This window comes from Thamnophis sirtalis, unplaced genomic scaffold (assembly GCF_051295495.1).
Source record: "Thamnophis sirtalis isolate CommonGarterSnake01/CBP01778 unplaced genomic scaffold, rThaSir2_p1.2 scaffold_2, whole genome shotgun sequence".
Taxonomy (NCBI): Eukaryota; Metazoa; Chordata; class Lepidosauria; order Squamata; family Natricidae; genus Thamnophis; species Thamnophis sirtalis.
In genome coordinates, this window is record NW_028261382.1 from 20,736,752 (window position 1) to 20,750,300 (window position 13,549).

A 13,549-nucleotide genomic window follows, 5' to 3' on the forward strand; every position below is an offset into this window, starting at 1 on the left:
ATTTAAAAACAGCCCTGAAGAATAGGGAGATAAGGAATTCCTTAACACATAGGAAGTCTAGCAACATTCTATGAAAATGTTTATTTTCAAAAATAAACTATTAGCTTCCATTTTTTTTTACATTTGAAGAAGTCCTTTTGGCACAACTGACAGTTGAAACAGGAGATTTTCATTTTCTATAACCTGAAATATCAGAAAATAGGTAACATCTGAAGAGTAGTTTAATTCATGCCTTTAAACCCGTGCAACATTTCAAAGCTGTTATGTGAATCGTTAACAGTTAATACAAAGAAGATAATGAAAACCTTCATTTCCATTGCTTGAAGCAAGGAATGGGTAATTGCCGGACGCTGATTAAAAAAATATTTGCACTTGAAATATTAGCCATTAAGGGCAATATTCATGAAAAATCTCTTAGTATCAGATGCTAAATGCAAACGGGGGAAAAATCAGTGTGAATTCCCAGAGGTATAGCAGGATATGTCAGTGCTTTCAACCTGGGTAAATTTAAGAGGGGTGGACTTCAACTCCCAGAATTCCCTAGCCAGGACCCCCACCACCCACCACCCATGGTTGTTTGAGGAATTCTGGGAATTGAAGTCTTAAAATTTGTCCAGCTTGGGAAACATTATTTTATGGCATTCAAGAATGGCTAAGAACTGACAACATTATAACACAACCAAGTAACCAAGAGTAGAAAAAGAGTTGCTCACTCATCAATAGCAGCATGAGAAAATCTAGCCCCAACTAGCTAGAAAACCTACCATAATTCAGAATATTAAAATGAATTAACAGACCCTCACCTGTGCTATACCGTATGGCAAGTATTAAAAATCCACCGGGGGGGGGGGGGTATAACTCCAAATCCAGAAATTACCTTACCATACTATTGTTCAGATTCTTGTCAACTTTACAGAAGGTGTGTGGCGGGGTTTCCCCCTTGCTTGGGATAATGATGCAGATGTCTGTGACCGCCAAGGTGTTCTGGGTCATGTTCTCCAAAGCTCTCCGATACGTTATGTACACTTTCTGGGACGAAGCACCGCTGCTGATATTCGCAGGGCGGCCAGACGGAGTGGTCTGGATGATTTCGCATCCCTGCTTCAACCTCTCTTTCCCGTCGTATAAAACCCTAGGCGGGAGAAAATAAATTAAAAGCAAGTACTTAAAGCACTGCTGGGGTACGGAGCAAATTCAGCCCCGTCATAACAGCACAATCCTAGATCTCCCCTACAGCAGGGGGAGGGTCAAATGCTATTTCATTGAGGGCCGCATCAGGGTTGTGTTTGACCTCAGTGGGGCGTGACCAGGGGGGCATGGCCAGCTCAACGTCACTGTGTCGGGAGCGCCTGTGGTGGCCCGAGCATTCTGCCAGTGAAAACGGAGTTCGGAAGGGCTGCATACGGCCCTCCTGAGCTTCGTTTTTGCTGGCAGAGGGTTGCAGGAGGCCGTCACAGCTGAAAATGGAGCTCAATAGGGCAGCACATGGCTCTCCCAAGCTCCATTTTTGCTGGCAGACGCACCGCGGGCCAGTCCTTCCCTGTTTCCAAGGCAGCCCCGCAGGCCAGATCTAAGCACCCCACAGGCCAGATCCACCCCACGAGCCTTGAGTTTGACATCCCTGCCCTACAGGTAGTCCTCCAGTAATGAGCCCAATTGCAACCAGAATTTCCTTCGCTAGGCGACCGGTTGTTAAATGAGTTGTGCCTGGTTTTATGACTTTTCACCATGGTGACAAAAAAAAAAAAGGAAATTGGGAAGTTGTCGCAAACCCACGGAATCGTTAAGCTGATTCCGCTTCCCCCATAAACTTGGCTTGGCGGAAACCAGTTGGGAATGTTGCAAAGGGGTGGTTCCATGACTCCGGGATGCTGCAACCGTTGTAAAGACCGAGTGGCTGAATTTTCATCATGTGACCGTGAGAATGTTGAGACGGTCGGAAGTGCGAGGAGCGATCGTGAGTTAATTTTTTTCAGTTCCACTGCACCTTCAAATGGTTGCTAAACAAAAGTTGTAACTTGAGGACTACCATTTCAGTCAGAATCAGTCGCATACTCAAAATCGAATGTCGTATATAGGCATTTTTGCAAATAAATACATTTTCTAGTCAATTCTGGTTCTGCCACCAAGGAGTATCTAAAGGCCCATTGGGTTTATAATTTACAAGTTACTATTGTCATCTGAAGCAGAGAAACCCAAAAGGACAGGATCAGACTAAATGCAGGCTCTTAAACCATAACATCCTCACTGTGGCCAATGAGAGGCCAAAGGGAAGTCCATAAACAGGGCACTCAACCTTCCTCTTATGTTTTTCAGCTTCAAGTACAGGTAAATAGTGGGAAACTTGCAGATCCCAAACCAAGAGAAATATATATTAGCTGCTGACAGCTTTCTCTTTGGTATTGTCAAGTCTCCAAATTGATGGCCATCCTTATATTTTATGAGCTACATATCAGTGTGACAAAGTCCTTTTTCTTATTCCAATTTTCCCACTAATAGGTTTTCTGGAACGACCGCAGGTTGTAATACTTTTGAGAAAGGAAGAAACTCTTCTCCTTATTACTGAATCTTCTTGACAGCCATTTTATGCCTTTAGTATCTTTTATGATACGTGGTATTTGAATTACACCTAATATTCTAAATCATCATCTGCACCATAAGTTCGATTAGAGCATTATTAATATTGTCAGTTTCATTTTTTTATGCCTTTCTTAATAACCTCCAGGAGAGAATTTACTTTTTTCATAGCAATCAAATCCTGAGTCAGTTTTTCACAGATTCATCATGTCAAGCCAGTCGATTTTTGCTCAGAGAATCAGATTCTTGCTTTTACGTTAGACTCCAGCCCCCCGTGCATATTTTGTAAAGGTAAAGTTAGCAATAGCAATAGCAATAGCAGTTAGACTTATATACCACTTCATAGGGCTTTCCGCCCTCTCTAAGCGGTTTACAGAGTCAGCATATTGCCCCCAACAATCCAGGTCCTCATTTCACCCACCTAGGAAGGATGGAAGGCTGAGTCAACCCTGAGCCGGTGAGATTTGAACAGCCGAACTGCAGAACTGCAGTCAGCTGAAGTAGCCTGCAGTGCTGCATTTAACCACTGCGCCACCTCGGCTCCTTTACAGGGTAAAGTTTTACCCTGTCCAGTCATGTCTGACTCTAGAGGACAGTGATCATCTCCATTTCTTAGCCAAGGGAGATATCAGGGTTTGTTGCAGAAAAATCAAATCCAGAAAGCACACAGAGATAACTGATTCAGCTGGATTCATTAACTTCTTTATATACATAAAAGCAGATAAACTGCACAGAATCTTAGCTAGAGGTTCTCCCCGACCCTTGCGAACCCCCAGCAGCCCTCCCCCGGAAACAATTCAAAATGGTGGTTTAACTAAGGAGTCTAAGGTATCTTGAAATCTGCCTATCCAACGGACAATTCCATTCCGCATTTGCTCATCCAAACTGTGTGATCTTCATCTGAGACCCTACTCTAGGTGCTCCTGCCAAAATCTGTGGGAGGCCCTCCCCAGAGAGGTCTACCTGACACCTACATTCCAGCATCATGGTAAAAATCATCTGTAATTTTCTCAGGTTTCATAGTGAGAAGACTGTGATTTTGCTACTTGTTTTGCAATCAATTTATCAGCTCTTATTGCTGCTGCTGAACATTTTATGTCCATAATGCCGTTTTTTTTTTTTTTGTTGGTTTCAGTTGGTTTATTTTATACATAGCTTTACACACCACCGATGAAATTATGATAACTGAACAGTTTAAAAATGCAAGACATGAACAGATCAACAGATGTCCTAACAGTTTTCTGAAATAGTTGTGTTTTATTTTAAGATCAAACATCCTTCCATAGTGGCTTTAAGAAAACTACCACTGAAATTGAAATACCATATTGTATTTTTTTTCCTGTGCTTTTCTGAATATGCAGAATCCTCTGTCAGCCCCACCCGCCTCACACTTGTGGAGAAAATACAAGGAGAAATATATACTCTCTGCCTTCTTACGTTAGGTGTAAAAATGTAAATAAATAAGTAAAATAATATTCTCCTTTTGGCTCATTCAAATACCAGTACATGAGAGGGGCTGTCTCAGGAAAGATGGGGTCAACCTATTCTCCAAAGCAACTGAGGGAAGGACAAGAAGTAAAGGACGGAAGCTCATCATGGAGAGATCCAACCTGCAACTAAGGAGAAATTTCCTGACCATGAGAATGCTTAATCAATGGAGCAGCTTGCCTCCTGGGGTTGTGGTTGCTCCATCACTGGATGTTTTCAAAAATGAAATTGGACAATTGTTTGTCTGGGATGGTATAAGACAGTGATGGCAAATCTTTTCGGCACCGAGTGCCAAAAAGGTTGCACGGAAACACCATGCTCCAGAAAAGCCAAACCTCCGGGTTCTAACGCACATGCATGCCTGACGATCAGCTGGTTGGCGTACATGCCGGTTTTCGGCACTGCTGTGTGCAGGAAGGGACCGCGCTTTGGAAAAGCTGAACTTCTGGGTTCAGGCATGAATGTGTGCCCGATAATCAGCTAGCTAGCGCACATGCGCACATCTGTTTTATGCACTGCTGCGCACGCAAAGGACAGATGATCATCATACGTGCATGCGAGCCAGAAACCAGGAAGACAAACAGGAAAGGCTGCATGTGCCAGGCAACATGGCTTCATGTGCCACTCTGGGCATGGATTTCATAGATTCACCATCACGGGTATAAGGTCTCTTGCCTTGAGTAAAGGGTTGAACCGGAAGGCTTCCAAGCTCCCTTCCAATCCGATGATTTTGTGATTCCATGAAAAGGCCCAGACTTAACTGTTTCAAAAGCTCTCTCTGGTTGCTTCATTTCAATAATGATCTCAGTGGAGGTGAGTATGGATGTACACCCAAATTCAGGAAAGCCATCAACATGGCCACATTTATCCTCCTGAAGAATGCAGCTGCTTTAAAGCTCAAAAGGCAGATGTTTCATTCACCTGACCTACGTTATGAATGGGGTTGTGGCCCACTAGCAGCCAGCACAACTGGCAACAGATTCGGACAGTGAGGAGGTTGGGGAGGAACATGGACCAGTCCTGGAGGCTGGGGAAGGCTCTGAGGAGGGCTCGGTGTTGGAGGCAGAGAGGGGGCCAGGGCTGTTTGACAGTTATCAGCTGCCTTCAGAGTCGGACATCAGTGAGGCAGATGAACAGCTGGAGCCTGTTCTCAATGTGCGCATGCGCAGAGTTGCCAGACAAAGAGAACAGCTAAAGAACAAGGGTCAACTTGGGAGTAAGGCCACAGGTAGACGATGAATGGCGCCTCCCAGAGGAAATAAAAGAGGAGCGTAAGGGGAGTGGAGTTTGCAGGAAAGAGTTAGTTCGCTTAATTGGTTCATGACCTTCTGAGACTCTTTACCAAATTTTGCAGATATCGGCCTGGCAGCTCTCCAAGCCAGATAAGGTCGGTGGCTGTAAATCCTCCCTTGAAAGACTTTGCTAGATGTGAATGAGCAGAATTCAGAGTCAATTAACAAAGGGTTTTTTTGTTGGGACAAGGAGTTTGCTTCGTGTTCTTGGGAAGCCTCGGTCAGAACAAATGGTTTATTTTAAATTCTTTGCCCAACCTAGTCAAAACATCTTCAATTTCATTCCCTACAGATGCTTCCTGCCATATTAAATGCTCCAATTCCCGCCAAGTTTCCCCAGAACAATAAACTAGTAAGGAAAAACTGACTTACCCCAGATCTGTTAGTGGGGGCTTGTCCCTTCCTCTCCTGTAGCACATATATATTTGGGGTCCCATGAGGCTGCCATTGTTGAGATCAGCAGACAGTCCTGAAGGAGTGACATCAATGCATTTGTATCCAGGAGGGACTTCTTCCCCAAGGGATTTAATGATCACCGCCACATCTGTGATTGGTTCTTTGGGCTTTGCAAGCTTATGACAAGCATCGTTGAAATGAATTTCCTCCTCAAGTGGTTTAGAAATATCGGTTAATCCTGCCACCACAAAATAGTCAGCAACCCGAGATCCTCTGTCTTCCATCTTCCATTCCAGAAAGTTCTATCTGGTGAAGGGTTAAAAACAAAACAAACAAACAAATAAATAGCATAGTCAACGTGACCATATGGAAGTATCCCTTAAAACCAGCAACTTTCAAGAACTATTACATTTTAGGGGGATGACTTGTCCACATTCAGTTTTCGGTGTAACATTTTTATTGAGTTATAAAATATTGTAAGATGTAAAATAGAAAAGTAAATAGGAAAAAGGTAGGGAGGAAGAGAAGCGAGGAAGGATACCATTGACTTCCCACTCTCTCTGTTGCGGTTAAAATAAGACATTAACATCAAATCACAACTTTTTGCTTTTTCATAATAATATGAACAAGCCATTTCTACAAAGATCTATCAGTCTAATCTTTAAACCCCAAATCAGTGTTTCATCCTTTTCTACTTTAAGCACAAAGTTTAGAGGTGGTCTCCATGTGGAAACAAAAATACTTATATATTTTTCTTTAATCAAAGTCAGCCACATTCAGTTTTATGTAAAAGAGACTTTTCCCCCTCCCCTCATCATGGAATGAAAATACACTTAAGATTTCAGGATTTGGTTATACACCCAAGTTCCAGCTTCATTATATAAAAACCAGAAATGTCCATTTATCAACAGACCATAAGCATAAAGAGCTTGTCTAGTTGTGAGCTCAAAAAACTCATGTACTAGGAATGCACAGTTCTTTTTTGCAATAATACCAGAATTTTGTATCAAGATATTCCCTTTTCAGCCTTTGGCTAAGATTGTAATTGTAATTGCTTTATTTGTATGACGCCCTTTTCCCTGGGGGGACTCAGGGCGGCTCACAATTTCAGGATTAGCCATAGTGTACACTAGTGTTTCTCAACCTGGTTGACTTTAGGATGTATGAATTTCAACTCCCACAATTTCCCAGCCAGCACACAGGAGCTGAAGCCTACACATCTTAAAGTTGAGAAACACTGGTTTGTAAAATCACTATGTTGTGTTATATACCATATAAAACACACCAACATCATTTTAAGCAACTTATTGTACTGGGAACTTTAAGTGAAATTATAGCCTCAACCCTCAAAAGCAATTTGTGCCGACATAATGGAACTTCAATATTTTTTCAAACATAATATTGGCTGTGTAAGCAAATGCTTGTAAGAGTTTACACATTGCAATCCAGATTAGCCGTCTTCCTACTCTCCCTGACCACCACCCCAACACTATTTTGTAACAGGGGGTAAAAGGGGAATTAAGAAAATAACTGTATGCACTGCAGAAATGTCAAGTACAGAATGACTAATAATTGAACAAGAAAAGAAGAGATGCTAAATATATATTCCATTTTTTTCTCCAGGAGCTCAAAGAATCTTACCTGGAATATTCCCTTTATAATATTTCTCTGTTAATAACAGTCCTGTGGGGCGGCTTACACTGAAAAAGGGGGAATGAACTTGAATCTAAATGTGGCTTGCACACACACAAACACACATGGGATAAAGTGGATTGGATCCCACTAATTCCTATAGAACAGAATAACAGAATTGAAAGGGACCTTGAAGGTATTCTAGTCCAAAACCTTGCTCAAATAGAAGATCTTATACCATTCTGGACAAATCTTTTCTTAAAAACCTCCATCGATAGAAACCACCAACTTCAAGATACAAGCCTTTCCACTGGTTAATTATCCTCACGGTTAGTAAATTTCTCCTTAATTCCAGGTTGCTTCTCTCCTTGATTAGTTTCTAGCCATTGTTTCTTGTCTTGCCTTCAGGTGCTTTGGAGAATAGCTTGATCCCCTCTTGTTTGTGGCAGCCCCTCAAATACTGAAATACTGCTATCATGTTCCCCCCAAATCCTTCTTTCCTCTAGAATATCAATACCCAAATCTTGCAACCAATCTTCATACATCTTAGTCTCCAGGCCTTTGATCATCTTAGTTGCTCTTCTATGCACTTCTCTTTTATTTCTTTTATGGTGTTCTCATCAAGTCTACTAGTGAGGCTGATATAGGAATTAGAGTCTTATTTACCAATTCAGCATCAACCTACAGAATAACAGAGTCGAAAGGGACCTTAGAGGTCTTCTAGTCCAACCCCAGCCTTGAGTAGGAGACCTTACACTATTCCACGCAAATGGCTGTCCAAGCACTTCTTAAAATCCTCATCATACTGTGTTCATTCAATAAGTATAAGAATAATCTTTATTGTCATTGTACTTAAATACAACGAAATTGGTTTTAACCTCACTGGTGCAAAATTATAGCAGAAACAAAAAAAAAAAAATAGTGTGTGCATGGAGTGATTGTGGTTGTATTTAAAAGTCTCACAGCCCAAGGATAGACACTATCTTTAAACCTATTTGTTCGGCTGGCTGTGCTTTGATGTCTTCTGCCTGATGGTGGAAGTGCAAAGAGACACTGACCAGGGTGTGAATCATCTCTGAGTATCTTCCTTACTCTGCTAAAGCAGCGAGATCTGGCGATATCATCCAGTGGTGTCAGAGGGCAGCCGATGGTTTCTTGTGCCGAACTGATCACTCTCTGTAGGGCCTTCCTGTCCGCTTCAATCCTTCATTCATTCCACTTTGCCTTTAATGCCCAATTTCTGTTGACGGTTCATGCCACAACTGACACCAAATAATTGTAGGCGATACATATAAGCACATGTGTGCACTCATGCACACACACACAGTATAGTAGGTTGGATGTCACTGATTTCCATGAGTGCCTCTAAACCACAATCTTATTGTATATCCTCCATCCTGCTGCTATCCACTATTTTCCCCCAGAAAAATCCCTCTCTGTCTACCTTATTTAGAAAGAGAGAAATCTTCTTTTTAGCCACAGCTTAAGCAAAGGGAGAAAACATGACTAAAGGCTTTTTTCCAGACTGAGCATTGCTGATTCACTAAGTATTGAAGTCTTTAATCCTGCATTAAGGATAAAGCATTAGAGAGAAGGCATTAAAGGAGAAAGGAAACAAAAAGAAAAGAAAAAGAAAAGATGGACCGATGTCTTTTCAATCACCGCTCCTTGACTGTGGAATCCCCACGGCTGATATCACATAAAATAAACTTCAAACCAGCATTTAGCTTTCTTTAGTCTCTACAGTTTGCCGCTACCTTATCAGCACAATTGAGCCAGCAGTTCTGAGTTTAAAGCAAGCCCTTATCATTAGGGATTGAGGCTTCTTCTCTTACCTGAGGCTCAGCTATCCCGGGGGATGGGGGGGGGGGTGGGAGACACCTCCAATGGTAAGGAAGAAGAAAGATGAAAGCCAAAGACAGCTCCCCTCCTCTTCTCAAAGCTTATTGGCCAGCAGAAAACTGGCTTTTGAAGCTCTCCTGGGCTTCTATTGTCTCTGCTCATCACCTGGATCCACAAATCTGGTTCCTTGTTCTTTGATTCTTCAATCTTCAGGCGTCTTGGGACTGCACTCTTATAAGCAGCAAATAAATCAGTACAGTTGACACTGAACGTATATAGGTTCTGTTTCATAGGTTCCAAGAACTAAGCCTCGATACAATCCAGCATATTTTTAAGCGATGGTCTGCCAGCCTTCAAGGGAAGTCAGGGTGACATGTGTGGCCGTCATTCACTGCTTTCACTTCCCACTTGTTCTCAAAGGATATAAAGAAAGGACGAGGACTAAGGAAGACCCAAGGTTGCCTAATGACTAAAAGGGTCCGTGGGGGAAACGTTTCCGTCACTTGGTTGGGCAATGTTGAAGAACCTCTCTGTCCTCTTGAAGGACACTTCCTTCCCTCTTTTGGACTTCCTATTCATCACTAAACACCAAGAAGAGCCACTGATTTGCTCTGTCAGAGAAGTTCTTTAACAGTCAATCATTCTTCGAGTCAAGCCGGCTGGAAGAACATATTCCACTTCTAAGACTACTAGACTGAGAAATCCTTCACCAAGAAAGCAAGGAAACATCTACCGTTACAGTCAAATTTATCAATAAATAAGATTCAACCGCCCTGATCGCATTACTTCTCGTCCTCCAGAAAAAGAAAACAGGACAAGAAGCAACAGATGGAAACTAATCAAGGAGAGAGCCAACCTAGAAATAAGGAGAGATTTCCTGACACTGAGAAAAATGAATCAGTAGAACAGTTTATCAGTAGGGATGCGGTGGCTACATGGCTAAGACACTGAGCTTGTTGATCAGAAAGCTTGGCAGTTCGGCGGTTTGAATCCCTAGCACCGCGTAACGGAGTGAGCTCCCATTACTTGTCCCAGCTTCTGCCAACCTAGCATGTGAAGGTTGAAAAATAGGAACCGCCTTTGGTGGGAAGGAAACAGCATTCCGTGCACCTTCGGTATTTAATAATGCTGGCCACATGACGTCTTTGGACGTCTTTGAAACGGAGATGAGCACTGCCCCTAGAGTCGGGAACGACTAGCACATATGTGTGAGGGGAATCTTTACCTTTAGAAGAGCTTGCCTTCAGAGGTTGTGGGCGCTCCATTACTGGAGGTTTTTAAGAAGAGACTGAATAGCCATTTGTCCAGAATGATACAAGTTCTCCTGCTGGAGTAGAGGGTTGGCCTATAAGTCTTCCAAGGCCCCTTTCAACTCTTCTGTCATTCTGATTCGGAGTAGGGATAAGCAGAGAAAGCCTCTATTATTGGTTCTTTCAGCTGCATCTTTGCAGTCACAGCTTCAACTTAAAAAAAAAATGAGATTAGCCATAAAGATAATTCCTCAGTGTGTGGGAAGGGAGATATTCCAACAGGGCTTCCAATGATGACATCCCATTGTGCTTACATCATCTCTCTCCATGACTACTGAAAGGTGGGCTATGTTGTTTCAGCCTCACTAATATGGCACTTCCTCCCCCTCCTCTTAACTCCGATAAAAATACTCAGAATTGCCAGCTCAATTGTGCTGATAAAGTAAGAGAAAGACATAAAATATTGATGGGGTGATCAAAACAACACAAATACAGATCCTTTCTCAAAAACGATTTCAACAGATAATTAGATCTGAAGAAAAAAACTGTTGCCAACCTGCCTCCCACTGAGGACCTGTACACTGCACGAGTCAAAAAGAGGGCAGTGAAAATATCTACAGACCTCTCACATCCTGGACGCTATAGGGCACTGCACACCAGAACAACTTGACAGTTTTTTTCCCCAAATGCCATCACTCTGCTAAACAGCTAATTCCCACAACACTGTCAAATAAGTTACTGACTATATTACTATCATTCTTCTCTTCCTTCCTAGTATCTATCTTTTATGACTATAACCATGTTGCTTGTATCTTTACAATTTATATTGTTTTATTTGTTTCCTAATATGATTTGATTGCTTATTAGTAACGTTTACTATGACTAAGTGTTGTATCTTTTTATTCTTGATGAATATATTTTATTCTCATGTCCACTGAGAGCATATGCACCAAAGACAAATTTCTTGTGTGTCCAATCCCACTTGGCCAATAAAGAATTGTTCTGTTCTGTTCTGTTCTGTTCTGTTCTTCTGTTCTATTCTATTCTATTATTCTATTCTATTCTATTCTATTCTATTCTAAAAAGACAAAGCAGTTTCCATCTAATGAGGACCTGTAATGTTCACAGGGAGGGAAGAACTGGTTTCACCTTCCTTAATCTCTGAAAGCTGATGCTATTTTATCAAACATGCTGATCTAATTGATTTAAAAGAGGGTACGGAACGGTTTTTTAAAAATTGAAACAGAGGGACAAGATCTCGGATTCTTTCTCCAGAGGCAATGACTCCCTTCGAAAACGTGGCTCCTGTTGCAATGGGGAGGGTTGAGCATTTGTTTAAAGCCAGCCAGGCTATCTGGCAGAAAAGAAAACAGGCATGACTCATCCGAGTTCAACAGAGAAGCTTTTCCCATCCAATCTGTACAAAACAAGCAAATCCTCCATAGAAATGGTTAATTCTAAAAAAAAACCAAGGGATTTCACCGAAATGCAGATTTTGTAAACCTTATTTAATGAATCCCCCCCCCCGCCACCCTTAAACAAACCTAATAATCTCCCTTTAGCCTCCTGGACTGATTATTGTAATTATTAAAAAGAAGAAAGCAGGTCATTCTTTGTTTTCCAAAATTATAATTTTTCTCTAATATTAGCAATTTTACACTTTTAAACGGAGGAAGAACCGTTTTCCTACCTCTCAGTGGAAGATCAGAGTCATCCGGCAAAAAGAGCCCGTTCTCAAGCAAGAAGATTGAAAGTAAGTTTGAGAAAAAATAAAAACCCAGTAATGGTTACATCATTGCCTCCTGCTATGTCAGACAACAATTGCCTAATAACTGCACATTTCTCTTCTGAGAAATTAAAGTGTTATGTGTAAAATAATGATTACATCAATTATACCTTTTTAGGACAATTTATTTGGTTGGGCAATTCCTTTCGGCTCTCTTCTTCTGAAAAGCATATTTCCAACACAAAAATCCATGTTCCACTTGTTATCCTGTAGGAAGTTAGCACCCACCCCTCTCCTAAAAAATGAAATATCCTGGGAAATATTGAAAAGGCAGAATATTATATTTCCCTGGATAAGAATATTTTTAGGCAGGAAAGAGACTCACTCTTAATAGCCCCCACCTTTGTCAATGGGCATTAAAAAGCCTGAGTTAGTCTACTCTACATAACAAAGGTAGGGTTCACCTTCCACAGAAACTCACCACATGGCATCTGGGAACTCAACCAAGGTTGAGACTCAAAAGACACACAACCTACAAAGTTAGTCAAGACCCACCCCTGGAAGTCTGACAACCAATCAGAATGCATTTCTTAGACAGGAACAGGAAACAGAGAGATGGGGCTGAACAGAGAGTATAAAAAAACCCAAGAACTCTCAGCAAGCCCTTTCCCCCCTTTTCCTTCTTCACCCTACATCTGGAACAGTGGTCTGATACGATGGGAATTCCGGTACTTGCTGGGAGCACCAGGTACCATTCCGGTACGGTGCTCGAGGGTCTGCCCGCCCGCCTTACCTGTATTTGAGCCAATTGGGGCTTACGGCACACGCATGGAGCATACGGTGCCTGAACGTCGCTCCACCGAGCAGCTGGAGCATCGCAGAGTGTCACGGGTGGTAAGTACCCACGCGCATGCTGCGATTGCATGTGGTGGACGCCCGGCCCCATTGCACCGTACCGGTTGCACCGGGATCCGGAACCCACCACTGATCTGAAACCATGTGATCCCCCTTTTCTGTTCAGGAGCTCAAGCCATGTAATCCTGTCCACCATGTTTCCAGTGTCTTTTCCCCCATTTGTAACTGAACCCAGAAGGACATTTCTTCCAACAATCCTAAGGTGCGATGCATTTTAACTAATTGGAATTTCTCTCCAAGTTCATTTGTTCACTAGCTTTCTGTCCTGTGCCTTTTTGAAGAAACCTCAGGAAATTAACGAGTTCCCATACTTTTATTCCTGGGGAGAAAGATATGTTTAGCCGAATGCAGAGAAGGTTTAGGGAAGACCTTATAGCCATCTTCCAATATTTGAGGAGGGGAGGGAGTCAACCTATTCCCCAAAGCACCTG

At 42.2% G+C, this 13,549-nt stretch overlaps 1 protein-coding gene across 1 annotated transcript in view; it reads right to left on the reverse strand.

Moving 5' to 3' along the window:
* DENND4A (DENN domain containing 4A) overlaps positions 1-13,549 on the reverse strand; it is a 92,825-nt gene that overhangs the window by 73,153 nt on the left and 6,123 nt on the right. Inside the window, exons 2-3 of the mRNA XM_087704376.1 lie at positions 5,730-6,059; positions 883-1,132 (exon numbers count right to left, since the gene is read on the reverse strand). Coding sequence (XP_087560502.1) covers positions 883-1,132; positions 5,730-6,037 — 558 coding nt within the window. The 5' untranslated portion in view covers positions 6,038-6,059. The remainder of the gene's footprint in view (positions 1-882; positions 1,133-5,729; positions 6,060-13,549) is intronic.